We start from the raw sequence: 15,192 nt of genomic DNA on the forward strand, positions 1-15,192 counted from the left end.
CTAGAGTTGAACCCAGATCTCCTGAGTCACACTGCAGCACCTTAATCACAAGGCCAGCCTTCCTTCTATGAAGGATAGTAAGATGGTCTTGGGGTTAAAGTCAGGAGTGGGAGCCAGGAGCTGTGGGTCCTACAACTGGCTCTACCACAGTTTTCTTGTGTGAACCTGAGCAAGTCACTTAACCTTAATGTGCCTCAGTTTCCCCATCTGTAAAATGGACAGAAATAAGCCTGTGTGGCCTCAGGTATACTGTTAGGTTTAGTTCACTGAAATGCAAAAAGTGCTCAGAGATCCTCTGATGGGAAGTGTTACAGAAGTGCAAGCAGTGTGTTAGTATGTTGTTTGTAAGAGACAATGCTTCAGATGACCTGCAATAGTGCAGACTGTGCTTACGAATGGTCCTTGCTTCGTATCACATCGCACATTCTCTCCTGTCAGTTCAAGCTGAGTGCAGGCTGATTAAGACTAATGCTGTGGTAAGCAAGGGAATGCAGCGAGTGGGGGACTCTCTTTTAGGACCACAGCCAGGAACGCTGAATGTATTGTAATACATCAGCGCTAATCAAAAAGCCATGTGACCTTCAATTAATGATATTAACATAAATCACGTAACCGTTACCCAGCAATTAGTGGGGTGGAGTGCTTTTTCAAGGCATTAATTACAAATTTGGTAATTCAACGGCAAGGAAAGGGCTTCTAAAGTTCTTCTACTGCATTCTGCTTTGCAAAATGGTTCGAAAGGTTTTTTAATTCCTTTTTAAATTAGTTAAAAGGTAGCACCGTTCAAAAGGCTAATTAGCTCCATGCCTTCCAAAATCCTGCTTTCACTATAGGTCACAATCAAATCATGGAAGGTTCTTGACACAAAGGAACGCCTTGGATAGTTCATTGATTTCCAAATAATGTTAATTTGAAGCCTGATTCCCTCTGTTTCCCCACCCACACCCTGTTACATCCCACTCCTACTTTATTCCATTCCTGGCTCTGTAAAATGAACACAGGCTGTTTATACAACGCTGCTCCCTTCACTAAGCGTACCTTTTAGTACCGTGCACTATCTCCCCTCCATGCTTCATTTCTGGAAAAATCTGTACAGCGCTGGAAATTGCCTGAGATGAGCCAACTTGAAACCAAAAAATCCTAGTTAAGACAGGTTTTAATTATTATATTTTCTATTAATATGTTGAAGGTCAGTGGAACTGCCCCAGTTTTCAAGAAGCTCTGGGCAATTTCACCTGATCTTATATTTTAGCACTAAATCCATACTTATTAAAGGATTTAGCAGGTAGGTCAGAAGTGGCTAAATCTCTGATTCTGCTTCACATGAATACTGAACATTTTTTTCTTCATCTGTACTTCTCCTCACTATGCTGGAAATGTTTAAAATTCTGCCATGTCCATATTAGGCACTTATTTTTTTTAAACATATAGAAACCGATTTGTGACAAATTAAGCAAAAATTGTCGTCATGATTCCTTGCCCCCCTACCTGATTCTGTAATGTATTGAAAAACAGGATTATACCGTATGCTGTGGTGGAGGCTATTGTGTATGTAATATCAATTAAAAGGGGTCATTCTGACATTAAGGAGTCCACGAAGAAAGCATTCTGCACATAGCTAGGTGCATGATGGGGTTTTCTTTCTTCTGGAGCACCATAGGGAGGGAACCAAACTTTTTACTTTCTAAGGGAAACATTGTGGTCAGCTTCTATGAGAATGTGCATAAATGGAGGTGGATACAAGAATTGTGGACTCTCGTTCTGGCACCCTGCACAAGAAATAGCCAGAATCCCATTGGCATGAGGTGAGGACAGGGTCAAAGCTCCCTTCCCCCCACCACCTCAGTGAAAACCAAAGAGAAGTTGGATCCTCCTCCAGGGCAGTGTAGCTGACACACTTGTGCAGTGCCTGGGAGCCCCCAGAAGTAATCACGGCTGAACCACAGGACTGCATGACCCCTTCTCACACCCCGTTAATGCACTCGACAGCTCCTTGGAAACAATCTACCCTAAAACCCATTCAAAAGGTTCTGAGTGGTCACAGAAATCACCAAATGCCCCCACAATGTAAAATTAATAAACTCAGTCTCCTAAAGTTGCATGACCATCTCATAAATTAGGGAAATGCAACCTAGATGGAAGCACTATAAAGTGGGTGTATAAACGGTTGGAAAACTGTTCCCAGAGAGTAATCAGTGGTTCACAGTCAAGCCTGGAAGGGCATGTCGAGTGGGGTCCTGCGGGGATCAGTTCTGGGATCTGGTTCTGTTCAATATCTTCATCAATGATTTAGATAATGGCATAAGAGAATACACTTATAAAGTTTGCGGACAATACCAATCTGGGAGGGTTGCAAGTGCTTTGGAGGATAGGATTAAAATTCAAAATGATTTGGACAAACTGGAGAAATGGTCTGAAGAAAACAGGATAAAATTCAGTAAGGACAAATGCAAAGTATTCCACGTAGGAAAGAGCAATCAGCTGCACACATGCAAAATTGGAAATGATTACCTAGGAAGGAGTACTGCGGAAAGGGATCCAGGGGTCATAGTGAATCACACGTTAAATATGAGTCAACAGTGTAACCATGTAGCAAATAAAGCAAACGTCATTCTGAGATGTGCAGGAGTGTTGTAAGCAAGACAGGAGAAGTAAAACTTCCTCGTTACTCCTTGCTGATTAGGCCTCAGTTGGAGAATTGTGTCCAGTTTTGGGCACCACATTTCAAGAAAGATGTAGACAAATTGGAACAAGTCCAGAGAAGAGCAACAAAATGATTAAAGATCTAGAAAACATGAGCTCTGAGGGAAGACTGAAAAAATTGATTCTGTTTAATCTGGAGAAGACAAGGTTGAGAGGGGGCATAACAGTTTTCAAGTACCTAAAAGATTGTTACAAGGAGGAGGGAGAAAAAATGTTTTCTTTAACCCCTGAGGTTAGGACAAGAAGCAATGGGCTTAAATTGCAAAAGGGGCAGTTTAGGTTGGATATTAGGAAAAACTTCCTAACTGTCAGAGTGGTTAAGCACTGGAATAAATTGCCTAGGGGGGTTGTGGAATCTCTGTCATTGGAGATTTTAAAGAGCAGGTTGGACAAACACCTGTCAGGGATGGTCTAGATCAGTGGTTCTTAACCTGGGGTGCACACACCCCCTGGGCGTGCGCGATAACCTTTCTGGGGGTGCGAGACATGCCAGATTTTTTTAGAAGGTAAATCATCGAAAACAGAAATTAAGCATAGGCACATAAGTACAACTACTTTGTTTCATCAAACCTATGTATTTATTAACATTATGCATTTTTTACCTATTACTGTAATATACAAACAAAAAATATATCTAGGTTTAAGAGATGAGAAAACATATTTTGATTGTTGATAAGGGGTGTGGAAACATATTTTGAGAGGCAAAGAGGTGCAGGCTGCAGTAAAGGTTAAGAACCACTGGTCTAGATAATACTTAATCCTGCTGTGAGTGCAGGGAACTGGACTAGATGACCCTTCCAGTCCTAGGATTCTATGATTCTGTGATTCCATGAAATACACTTGACTTCTGCTCATCAGCTGGTTCATGCTAATTAGTGTAGCTTGTGCAGTAGTGAGGGTGAGGAGCAAGACCTAGTGTTAGTGGCCTACATACCCCATGCTGGTCAGTTGGAGAACTGGCTGAAGCTCTAGATTTTCCATTTCTCGATCCCCTCTGCTGCTGGAGAGGTTTGGAAGGTATTTCACAGTTCTTTGGACAGCACCTTTGCTTTCTACCTAGCACTGAGCCAGCCGCCACCTTGTTTTTGTTCTGTTATTCTGTACCGTAGGGAAGGAACATAAGGACATTCCTGGAGTACAGGTGGAGGTGGGTCAGATTTTTCTCTCCAACATGCATGGACTGTTTGCTCCTATTGGAGCCCCATTCAAGCTCAGAATTTGGCCTGCAGTTTGTGAAACCCCAATATAGGCCACAAGCTCATTTAAATTCCTGCAAGGGGCTGCGGGCATCCGTGACAGCAAAGAAAGAAAAACAGTATGGCAAGGATGTGGGAATATACAATGCACCTAGAAATAGGCTACGGAATAGCTAAGCAATTTGTTCAAACAGTAAAAGAGATTAAAGATGAAAGGAAATATTTAGCCACCTTTTGGGGACAGCTGGTGTGAAAATATTTAACAGGCAGGGCTTTTATACCCAAGCAGAGTGTTCTAGCTAAGCTTAAATAGGCAGGAGCAGCATAATGCAGCTGGCCAGAGCCAGTGGATACGGTAACAGGAGAATTAAAAGCTTTCCTTCTACTCATTCACTCACACGGCTCACATGTTCACTAATCACACTCTAATTTTAACAACAGAATTGGGAAACTTTAAAAAAAAATGTGGCTCCAATTAAAAATGGAGCTGGCAAATTCTATCACTCGGTCCAAATGATAAGATAACAAATTCACCTGCCCTCTTCAGTAAATCAGCCTTGCCCGATCCAAGTTGCCTGCAAAGACCTCTATTTAAAAGAAAACTTAATCTCAAATCGCCTTTGATCATGTCTCTGAGTCCCACCATAAAAATAAAAGCTACTCTGGCTATTTAATCATCCATTAGACACCTGTGAGCACAAGAAGACCAGGTTATAAAGGGCTAGTTGATGTGCGTGGCAAGCTGTGTGCTGTAAGGCTATTTAAATCATACAGTTCACAGCTATTTCTAAACTGGCTGTTAAATGGAAAATTTAGATTGGCAAATGCCTGGCTCTCCTTGTCAAGAATCGTTAAATTACATGTTAATGAGACTGTCTGAAGTATCTTTTTTTCCCGCAGGTATTGATATAGCTTTTCAGCTGAGATTCTTTATTTAAGGCTCTTTGGGACTAGAATCCTAGATATCTAGGGCCAAATTCTCACCTAAAAAATCCCATTGCCATCAATACCTTTTGAAGATTTGATTCTTTTACACTAGAGATGGAGAAGGTCTGTTAGATCATGAGTTCTCCACGTGACGATCACAGCCACCCTGTCCTTGCCATATCGCTAAAAGAGAGGAAGCTCTGACTAGATCCCAGCTAGACTGGAGGGATTCTGATGTGGAGAAGGAGGTTCAAGTGTAGAAAAGGTTCAGAACCATTGGTTTAGATCATCTAGTGCATGCCCCTGCTACTGCAGAGTTGTTCTCTACAGTGCTAGTGGATGTTCCAGCTGAGATTTAAATGTCCCATGCAGTGGGGCTTCCTCCCCTTTTCATAGAAGACTTAGTCCACGGAGATTCACCTTTGGGAGCTTTTTCCTAACGCTTACCTGAATTCACCCTTTTTGTAGTGTCACGCCTTTACCCTAGTTTCACACCTTTAAATAACTCTTATCAGTTTCTCAGGATGGATTCATAATAGCCTCCTTTTGTCTCCACTTTCATTTTTCTCAGCCCTTCTGTAGAAATATGACCTGCTAAGGGTTCCTTTCTCCCGGTCTTGTGGATAGAGTACAGGATAGAGTCAGGCGATCCGGGGGGGGGGGGGGGGCGGTCTCTTTCCATCTCTGCTACAGATTTCTTGTATGTCCATGAGTAAGTCATTTAGCCTCCCTTTGTCTCATTTTCCTTGTCTGTGAAAATGCAGATGATGCCTGCTCACCCCACACAGGAATGTCATCAGAATGTAAAGTATCAGAGGGGTAGCCATGTTAGTCTGGATCTGTAAAAGCAGCAAAGAGTCCTGTGGCACCTTATAGACTAACAGACGTATTAGAGCATGAGCTTTCGTGGGGGAATACCGACTTCGTCAGAATTAACCCGCTGACATTTGTTAAAGTGTTTTGAGATGCTTGGATAGTAGGCTCAATATATGGGCTAAGTATCGTTGTGCAGATGTTTATATACTCATTGCAGTAACAGAAGACTGAGTCCTATAAGATGCTATCTCTCTCTCTCTCTCTCTCTGGGTACTTAACTGGCATTCTATCACCATAGCATTTGAGCACTTCACCTTCCTCTGCAGCATGGGGCATGAATCACTTGCTGGTTTGAAGTAGAGTAAAGATAGATTCTCTGCAACTTGAAGTCTTTAGATCGAGGTTTGAGGGCTTTGGTAACTCAGCCAGAGGTTATAGGCCTATAACTGGAGTGGGTGGGTGAGGTTCTATCGGCGTAATGTGAAGAAGGAGGCTAGACTAGAGGATCAGGGTGGTCTCTTCTGGCCTTAAAATCTATGAATCTCTGAATCTGTTAACGGATTTTATCCTCACAACACCCCTATGAGCTAGGGAGATGTTGTCCCCCTTTTACAGATCAGGAACCTAGGTACAGGTAGGGTTGCCAACTTTCTAATTGCACAAAGCCAAATACCCTAGTCCCACTCTTCCCCGAGGCCACGCCTCTGCTCACTACATTATCTCTCCCTCAATGGCTTACTCTCCTCCAGCCTCACTCATTTTCACTGGGCTAGGGAAGCAGGTTGGGGTGTGGGAGGGCGTGAAGGCTCTAACTGGGATTGTGGGCTCCAGGCTGGGGCAGGAAATGATGGGTTCAGGGTGTGGGAAGGGGCTCCAGGCTGGGGCAGGGAGTTGTGGTGCTGGAGGGGGTGAGGGCTCTGTGGTGGGGTTTGGGATGAGGGTTTGGGGTGTAGGAGGAGGCTCCAGGCTAGGAGGTGGGGCCAAGGGATTCGGAATGTGGGGGGGGCTTCAGGTTGAGGTAGAGGGTTGAGGCATGGGAGGGTATGGGCTCTGGAATGGGGGTGCAGGCTCTGGGGTAGAGACAGGGATGAAGGGTGTGGGGTGCAGGAGGGTGCTCCAAGCTGGGGGGTGGGGCTGAGGAATTTGGAGGGCAAGAGGGGGCTGCGGGTTGAGGCAGGGGGTTGGGGTACAGGAGACAGTACAGGTTCTAGGTTGGGGGTGCGGGCTTTGGGGTGTGGCTGAGGATGAGGGGTTCAGGGTGTGAGAGGGGGCTCCAGGTTTGGGGCAGGGACTCAGGGCTGGGGCTTGGGGTTACCTCAGGCAGCTCCCAGTCAGCAGCACGGCGGGGCTAAGGCACGCTTCCTGCCTGTGCTGGCTTCAAGCTGCGCCCCTGAAGCATTGAGCAGGTCTGGCTCCTAGTTAGGGGGACTCGACAGCTCCGCATGCTACTCTCACTCGCAGGCACCGCCCCCCTCCAAGCTCACATTGGCCGTGGTTCCCAGCCAATAGGAGTGTGGAGCCAGTGCTCGGGGGGGGGGGAGTGCACAGAGCCCCGTGCCACCCCCCCTACAACCACCACCACCACCTAGGAGCCGGACCTGCTGGCCACTTCCCAGGTGCAGCGTAGTGCCAGAAGAGGTAAGGACTAGTCTGCCTTAGCCCTGCAGCAGCTCCATCCAGACTTTTAACAGCTTGGTCGGCAGTGCTGACTGGAGCCGCCAGGGTGCCTTTTTGACCGGGTGTTCTGGTAGAAAACCAGGCACCTGGCAACCCTAGGTACAGAGGGAGGAAAGCAGCATGCCCATCATCTGTTGCCAAGCCAGGAATTGAACCTCCTGAGGCCTTGTCCCAGACCCTATCCACTAGGCCATCCATCCCTAGGACATCAGCGGCAGTAAAGGGTGCTCAGCCCCTTGTAGGATGGAACCCAGGGAGAATTTTAATAATCAGATGAGTCATTTCAACCCAGAACTGGAGCAACCCCTTCACTAAGCCATGGGGAAAAGCAGCAGAGGCTCATGTGACATTGCCTTCTTATCCTGGACTTAAATGAAAAAAATCTTGAACTTTTTCAGTCTCAAGGCATTTCTCCTCCTCTGGTTGAGGGATCTTTGCCATAAATTGTTTAGTTTTTCCTCTGTTTACTTTATTTTCTCCCAGACTTTATTGTCTCACAGGTCAGCCAAGGAGAGCCAACTTTTTCCAGTCCAGGTGCTCAGCTTGACTCCGACATTCGTTAATTTGAACATCTAATGCAATCACATGATACCCCAATAGGCCTAGTTCCATTGCTGTGTTGTCTGCTGATGAGAGCAGGGGGCAGGAAATAAGGATTGCTGGGTTCTGTTCTCAGCTATCCCACTGCTCTGAGGTGCGCCACTTAACTGGTCTGTGCCTCATTTTCCCAGTGTGCACAGTGGCGTGACATTACACACAGTCCCACGTGGAAGTTGAGAGAATCAATTTGTTAATTCGAGACACAAAGGGTAAAACTTTCAAAAACACATAAGTGACTCAGGAACCTACAAACCTTTAAAAATCTGGGCCTTTGGCACTTTGGAGCCTGTGTTCCACTGACTCCTGAGGGCCAGATTTTAGAGGTATTTATGTACCTAAAGATACAGATAGGCTCCTGGTGGGGTTTTCAAAAGCACCTAAGCGCCACTGGCCACCTATCTGCATCGTTAGGCTCCTAAATACTTTTGAAATCTGGCACTAAGTCACTTTTGAAAATGACACTTAAGGTCATGAGCCACTTCGGTGCTTCTGAAAATTGTAGCCAAAGTACGTTATTAGAAATTGAAATCTGCATGATTCAGCAGAAAGAGTTTAAGGAGCTGTGAGTGACTGAAATGAAGGGAATTGGCTGGAGGAGAAGGGGTGGATCTAGGGTTTCCAACTCTCCAGGATTGACCTGGAGTCTCCAGGAATTAAAGCTTAATATTTAACTTAAAATTAGGTCATGCGACAAACTTCCAGGAATACAGCCAACCAAAATTGGCAATTTTGGATCACTCGATAAATTGCTCTGCTCTTTTCATTCCCTCTGAAGCATCTGGCACTGGCCACTGTCAGAAGACAGGATAGTGGCCTCGATGGACCATTGGTCTGACCTAGTATGGCCGTTCTTATATACTTATGTTCTTATGAAATGATTACAAACACATAAACAGGGTGTAGTGTGTGGCAAGCAGCTGGAAAGTTTGTAAGGCATTTTGAGAATGAGGTGTGTTCTACAAGGGCTAAGTATTATTATTTCTTACAGTAATTACTCTCTGTAAAGAGCTTTGAGTGCCTTGAAGGAAAGGGTCCGTTTAATTGTAAGGTCGTAAAACCCCTGCTGACTGGCTTTATGGACACGCCAAATCTCCCTCTCCAAATCAAAATGAATACTGCAGCCCCACCAAGCATAGCAGAAGCTCCTCAAAGTCTCTGTATGTCTGAAGATCCCTGTCGCTGGCAATATTAATTAGAAAAAGACTAAGACAAGCTTATATAAGGCTGAATTTCAGTCAGGTGTGATGTTAATGCAGGCTGAGTAGGCCTGAATTTTTTATGTGCAGTCAGTGACCTGAAGCAAATGGCTTGTATAATACCAACCCCTTTCTCACCCACAAACTTCTGGGGCTAGATCCTGCCCCTAATATACGGAGGCACAGAAAAGGGGAGAGATTGAAGCCATCCTGGTGGGACGTAACAGGATGGTGTGGACAGTGGGAGGGAAATGTGCTCTGTAGAGCACCTTATCGCACCATAACATGAGAGTGTCATGCACAGTTCCTAGTGCCTACTAGCAGCATACATTCCTAGAGCTGCGGGGGCTTCATAGCACTCCGAGCAAGCTGACCCTTCCGTGCTCAGCTGTGGCATGCTAACCAGTGTATTAGTCACTGCCCTGCCTGTCGAGTACTTGGTTAGAATTCTGCCCAGCTCTGCACGGGCGCGCTGAAAGGAAGAATGTTCCTGTCCCCTCTCCCTATGCCCTCCTTCCTCTCCACCCCGCGAGGGTTATAGCAGAGAAAGTCGTGTTTCTAGAAACGGATGGCAGCTAAGGGGGGGAGGGGGCGGTAAATACTGAACCGCTGGGCAGATTCAGCCCCATTCGTATGTACTGTAGAGAACTGCCAGGGAGTAGAAGGAGTCTTCAGCCTGAGAAGAAGTCGAGGTATTTGAACTCACGTGTGTCTTGAAAGGGGGAGAGTGTCATTAGGTTTGTGTTGCACAGGTCGAAGGTAAGAAGTCAGTTGACCAGTCCAGAGTCTGGTGAAGCAGCAATGGATGCATTTCATTTCATCTGCCTTGTAATGCCACTTTGGGGTTTGTTTGATTGTTTTCCTGTAATATGGTAATAGCAGAAATAGGCGCTTACCATCTGTGTCATGGGTGTCTGGCGTCCTACAGCCCTTTTCCCCCAGACCAATAATAAAATAAGGTGTAGGTGAAAGGGGCAGATTTTAGGATTTTAGGGCCAGATTTTCAGAGATGCCAAGCACCCCACAGTCTCGCCAGAGTCAGTGAGAGCTGTGGGCACCTAATCCATCTACAGATAAGGCCTGCAGGGGCTGATCCTACCAGGAGGTGAGTGCCAAGGCATTGAGCATCCTCAGCTTCCAGTGACATCAGGGAGAACTGAGGACTCATAGCAGCCCCGCAAGCAGCAGACCATAAATCTCGTCAGGTAAGAGTATAGGCCCCTCAGTGCCTGGAAGTGGATTTTTAATGAAGGAGTGATAAAATCGAGTCCTGGCTTGCCCCACAGAGAAAACCTACGTAAAAATGCTCTTTATTAATGTTAACCAAAAATAAAAGAGGTGATTTAATGAATCACAGCCCCAGAATCATGGGATAACAAGCTGCAAATAGACTTTGCCTGCGCTTAACTTTATCATAGTGATTTATGGGTGCATTGTTTTCACACTTAACCAGTTTTTAATTAAATTTGACTTTTGTTCCGGTTTTTGGAAGAGCCTTCACCTTTGGATGTGGTCAGCACAAAAGCTTGAGTAGTGTGATAGAATTCGAAAGCAAAGAGGAGGATCAGTCGCAGCAGACCTCTGCAATCCATGTCCGTCTCTTTTTTCTAATCTACTTATTAGATTCTTATTGTCAGAAAGGATTAGTGTTATGAGCGGCAGGAATTCCTTTCATTCCCCATAAGGCGAGGTAGTGAAGTGTGGCTGCTTTGTTAACAATAACATTCTGGATTTCTCCCCCTCCTCCCTCTCTTTTCTCCTCTCCCACAGAGATTTGTGCAGCGGATTGCGGAGGACATGGCATCTGTGTCGGAGGCACCTGCCGCTGTGAGGAGGGATGGATGGGCGCAGCCTGTGATCAGCGGGCGTGTCACCCACGCTGCAATGAGCACGGGACATGTCGGGATGGCAAATGTAAATGCAGCCCAGGCTGGAATGGAGAGCACTGCACTATTGGTAGGGGGAAAATACTTTTAAAAGAGTAATTGAAGAGGACGGGGGAGAAAAGAAGCATGCTGAATTGAATCTATGTGACTTAGTGTAGTATGAGCACCTTTGTTCTTGGATTTCAAGTTCTGACATCATACATTTTCATGTGGGAACAAGACAAAATGTCCTTTCATTTGGTGATGACCTGGTTAAATGTATATATTTTTACTATCAGAGGTGAAATATATAGAGAGAGTGTTTGATCTCTCAGGCACAAGCTTTCAAACTTTGCTTGGAGGCTTCGGAAAATGCCTCACTTCTGACTCTTGTAAAAGGTCTTTTCGTTGGCCTCCAAGACTCCTCTGTACTGTGATATCAGCTTATTCAGAAACGTGCAGCCGGTTTTAAGTTTCTATTACCCTGACTCACTCCATTATTTGCACAATTTATCAGTGACATGGAGAATTATATTCAGAAAATGTCTCGCTGATTTTCAAAGCTGTCTTGCTAATTCTCTCTCTGCCTCACTATCTCTGTAGTCATCTCACTTTTCTTTCTCACCATCTTCGTACGTCTAATGCACCTGGCATTACCTTAAGCTCTGAACTTGTGGCGCACAGATCGTTATTATTTATAAGGTGCCATCAATGTGCTTAACATTATAGAAAGTGGCACTGTCCCTGCCTTAAGACATCTGTGTGCTCATTAATAAAGTGGTTCAGATTTACGCTGCCTCTTCATCTGAGTTAAGTTTACTCCCTGCTGCACCTTTTCTTCTCGCTGAGTATCACAACGTTGCCCATTTGATCCCAGTTCAGTGGAGTTGCCTACACAACCTGTCTACATCACACGATCACTAACATTAGTAGTATCCAGCCTACACTTAGAATTCACTAATGGGTCTCAGTGATACCAGCGTGGATCTGGCATAGCTCAGCTGATGCCCAAGAAGTCACTGCAGATTTACACTAGTGTCACTAAGTGCAGAATTTGGCCCTCTGTTTTTTATCAGTTATTCTTGGATTCATTTATCAACATAGCTAAGCATTCAAGTTATGAGCCTGGGCACCATTCACACATACAAAGATAGTCAGTAACTAAAGCATAATCACAAATGCTTTAATTCCAGCAATAGGAATAATGCAACAAACCATGTTTGTGGCTCAGTTCTGGCTAATGTCCCTCTACCACATTATGGTCTTCACAGACATCCCTAATAAAAAAAGTCTGGCACTCAAAAACTCCCCGCCACTCATTAGAAATTACATTCTGTTTTCTCTTCCGTGTACCTAACAGCTTCAGCTGTTCCCATTACCAATGGGTGAAAATCCCTCTCACAAATGACTTTAAACTGATAGGAAAGCAATCGTGTTAATTGGGACACTGCGGTTGTGTAATATTGTTTCATAGTTCTATTTGCGGCACTCTTTTCACCAGACTGTAAACTTTGAGGTGATGGATAGCAACAAAAATTCATCATTATCCTTGGGGAAAATACTAACATTTAGGGAAATGTCCTAAATCCAGAGGAGAATTTGATTTGGGCTGTATTCATACGCAGGAGTACCCAGTTCATACAGTGGATCTCATTCTATTAATGCTGATGTAAAAACAAAATAGAGATTTCTTTGTAGTAATACAAAGAATATGTGTGATATTTCAATCTGCAGCTGACATCCCGAGATTGCTTTCAAACGGGTTTTACCTTTCACACTCATTAAAGTGACCATATTGTTTGCAGCACTCCTCATTCTTAGAATAGGGAGTCTACATTATCATGGCAAAGGCAAACACCGCAATGCAGCAAGCATCGAGATTTTAATGGCACCCACTGTACTTTCATACAGTACTACATTCCCACTGCAGTGCTGTCTGGGCTTTAGGAACCATCCCTTATTTTGAATGCAGAAGTTATTCAGTTTCCTTCCGCCCCCCCACCCTCCAGACACTGTGGTTTAACAACAAATTTGTACTCATACCTCTGAAGCTGTAAACCATATTTCCTACAGAATATTCATTGGTAATTGTATAGAATATAACGGAGATTTGACAAAGTCATAAATATCCAAGGAAACTGAATGGTGTGTGAAGGAGTAATAAGCTAGTAATATTGGCACAGATGAAAGGACATTGACTTGGAATTACATTAAGTGTGTGGTAAGCATTCCCCTTGTCCTTGTGTAATTTCCCTGCATGGCAACTTGTTCTGTTGACAGTACTCCCGTATATGTCTGTGTCGTTGCCCAGCCTGCGTTAGCAATGAGAAGCATAAAACCCCATTGCTGAAGTAATTCTTTAATAGTATTGCCATGCGTGCAGGTAACAGTGGTAGAAATGGATGATACAAGTAAAGGAAGTTTCTCCTTCCATTTCCTGTTGAGCACATATGAGAGTAAGAACTCCTTTTATTTTCTCGTTTACTGGGAAGGAAGGAATAGGAAGCACTTTCTCATACTACCAGGGAACTGTGATCCCAGTGGATTAATTTTGTTTGCTCATACAAAGAGTTACGTTACCAAGTATAGTAGCTTGATTGCTCACTTTCTGAGATTTCATTAGCATAACCTCAGTTAATTCCCAACCAGGAAATTGATGCAGAAGCTTGTGTTCATCATCCTAATTCAGCAACCTTCCTTCATTCAGGCAAGAGGGTGGAACATAAAGTTGGTTATATAACTGCAGGGAACTTTAAATCCTGCAGAATTGCTTAATTTATTTACTCTGAATTCTTAAAACAGAAACTGAGGAACATACACAATGCAGCCCTCACTTGGTGGAGTCTCCACCACGTTAGAACATTTCCTTTGGCCCAAGTAAAGTAGCAACAATTAAATTTTGTTTTATTAGGCTCCACCACTCATCTGCCAGCCTCAGAGACCACTGGGCTTTCTAGCAGAACCTGAGTTTAAAGGTGAAATCCCTCTCCCTGCCTCCAAAGGGCCAAATTGTAGCTTGGCTCTGCATTGGGCCACTCCATAGATTGATTAGGGGTGATCCATGAGTGGACTACATGATGTGACCAGGTTGTTGCTGGTGAGTCCAGAAATTGCATGGATCCATGGGAACCTAGCGACAAACTTTGCATAAGAGGTATAATGAACCACACCCATTGGCTATAGTACTTGAGTGTTATCATTGCTCTGCATCCTGCCTCTGTGATGCAATGGAAAGGTTCTAGGGAAAGGCAACTGGGACTTAGGGTGACCAGACAGCAGATGAGAAAAACTGGGACAGAGGGTGGGGGGTAATAGGAACCTATATAAGAAAAAGACCCAAAAATCGGGACTGTCCCTATAAAATCGGGACATCTGGTCACCCTGCTTGGACTTTACACAGGGGACTCAAATTTCATCCTCGATGTGAATTCCTCTGTGAAGCTGTTTACAAGTACATGATACTGGGGACTTTGGTGCAGATTGTGTATTACCCTTCCTAGGTGCACATGTGGAGGTAGGGTGACCAGATGTCCTGCTTTTTGGGTCTTTTTCATATATAGGCTCCTCTTATATCACCACCACTCCGTGTCCCGATTTGTCACACTTGCTGTCTGGTCACCCTATGTGGAGGAGCAGGCACAAGGAGTCTTCCACCCAGTTGCCACCCCTATACTGGAGTTAGGTATAGACACAGTCCTTGTGGGCTCTGAACACAAGACTGTAGTGCCACAGTCAACTCTAGATTCTCCATAGCTGGTGGGGAGATGGTCCCTTCTCAGTACCAGCCAGCAGAGATAAGCAGTGTGGGAAGGAAAAGGAGCACATGCTACCCTCCGTAATTTTGGCTGAGACCACCTGAATGCTGCATGGTCCCTCCATAGCAGTGAGATTTTATGGGGATGGGTGCCACAATGGATATCTAGACAGACAAACATGTTATTCTTCCCAACATGGGCTGTTGCTAATGACAAAATCAGGCCTTGTTTTGTCTGTCCTAGAGAAACTCCTGATTTTTAGAAATCTATCCTTTTGGTTAGGCTTTCATCAATGCTTTTGCATAAATAATCACACACAATCTGAATAGTCTGGGCTGTAATCAGTGCCTTTCAGTTTCTACTTGAGTAGCTGGACTCCAAACAAGACACATTAAGCCAGCGTTCTGTTCTCTATGGGGTAAAACTTCTAGGCTACTGTCAGACCAGAACTATAGGT

General features: G+C 44.6%; 1 protein-coding gene across 7 annotated transcripts in view; it reads left to right on the forward strand.

The window, feature by feature from the left end:
- The window catches only part of TENM4 (teneurin transmembrane protein 4), a 971,473-nt gene that overhangs the window by 810,833 nt on the left and 145,448 nt on the right, over positions 1-15,192 (forward strand). For all 7 annotated transcript variants that reach the window (XM_075061790.1, XM_075061784.1, XM_075061786.1 and 4 more), the window contains one exon: positions 10,886-11,071. In XM_075061790.1, the coding sequence (XP_074917891.1) occupies positions 10,886-11,071 (186 nt within the window). The remainder of the gene's footprint in view (positions 1-10,885; positions 11,072-15,192) is intronic.

The sequence above is a fragment of the Chelonoidis abingdonii genome, chromosome 1 (genome assembly GCF_003597395.2).
Source record: "Chelonoidis abingdonii isolate Lonesome George chromosome 1, CheloAbing_2.0, whole genome shotgun sequence".
Taxonomy (NCBI): Eukaryota; Metazoa; Chordata; order Testudines; family Testudinidae; genus Chelonoidis; species Chelonoidis abingdonii.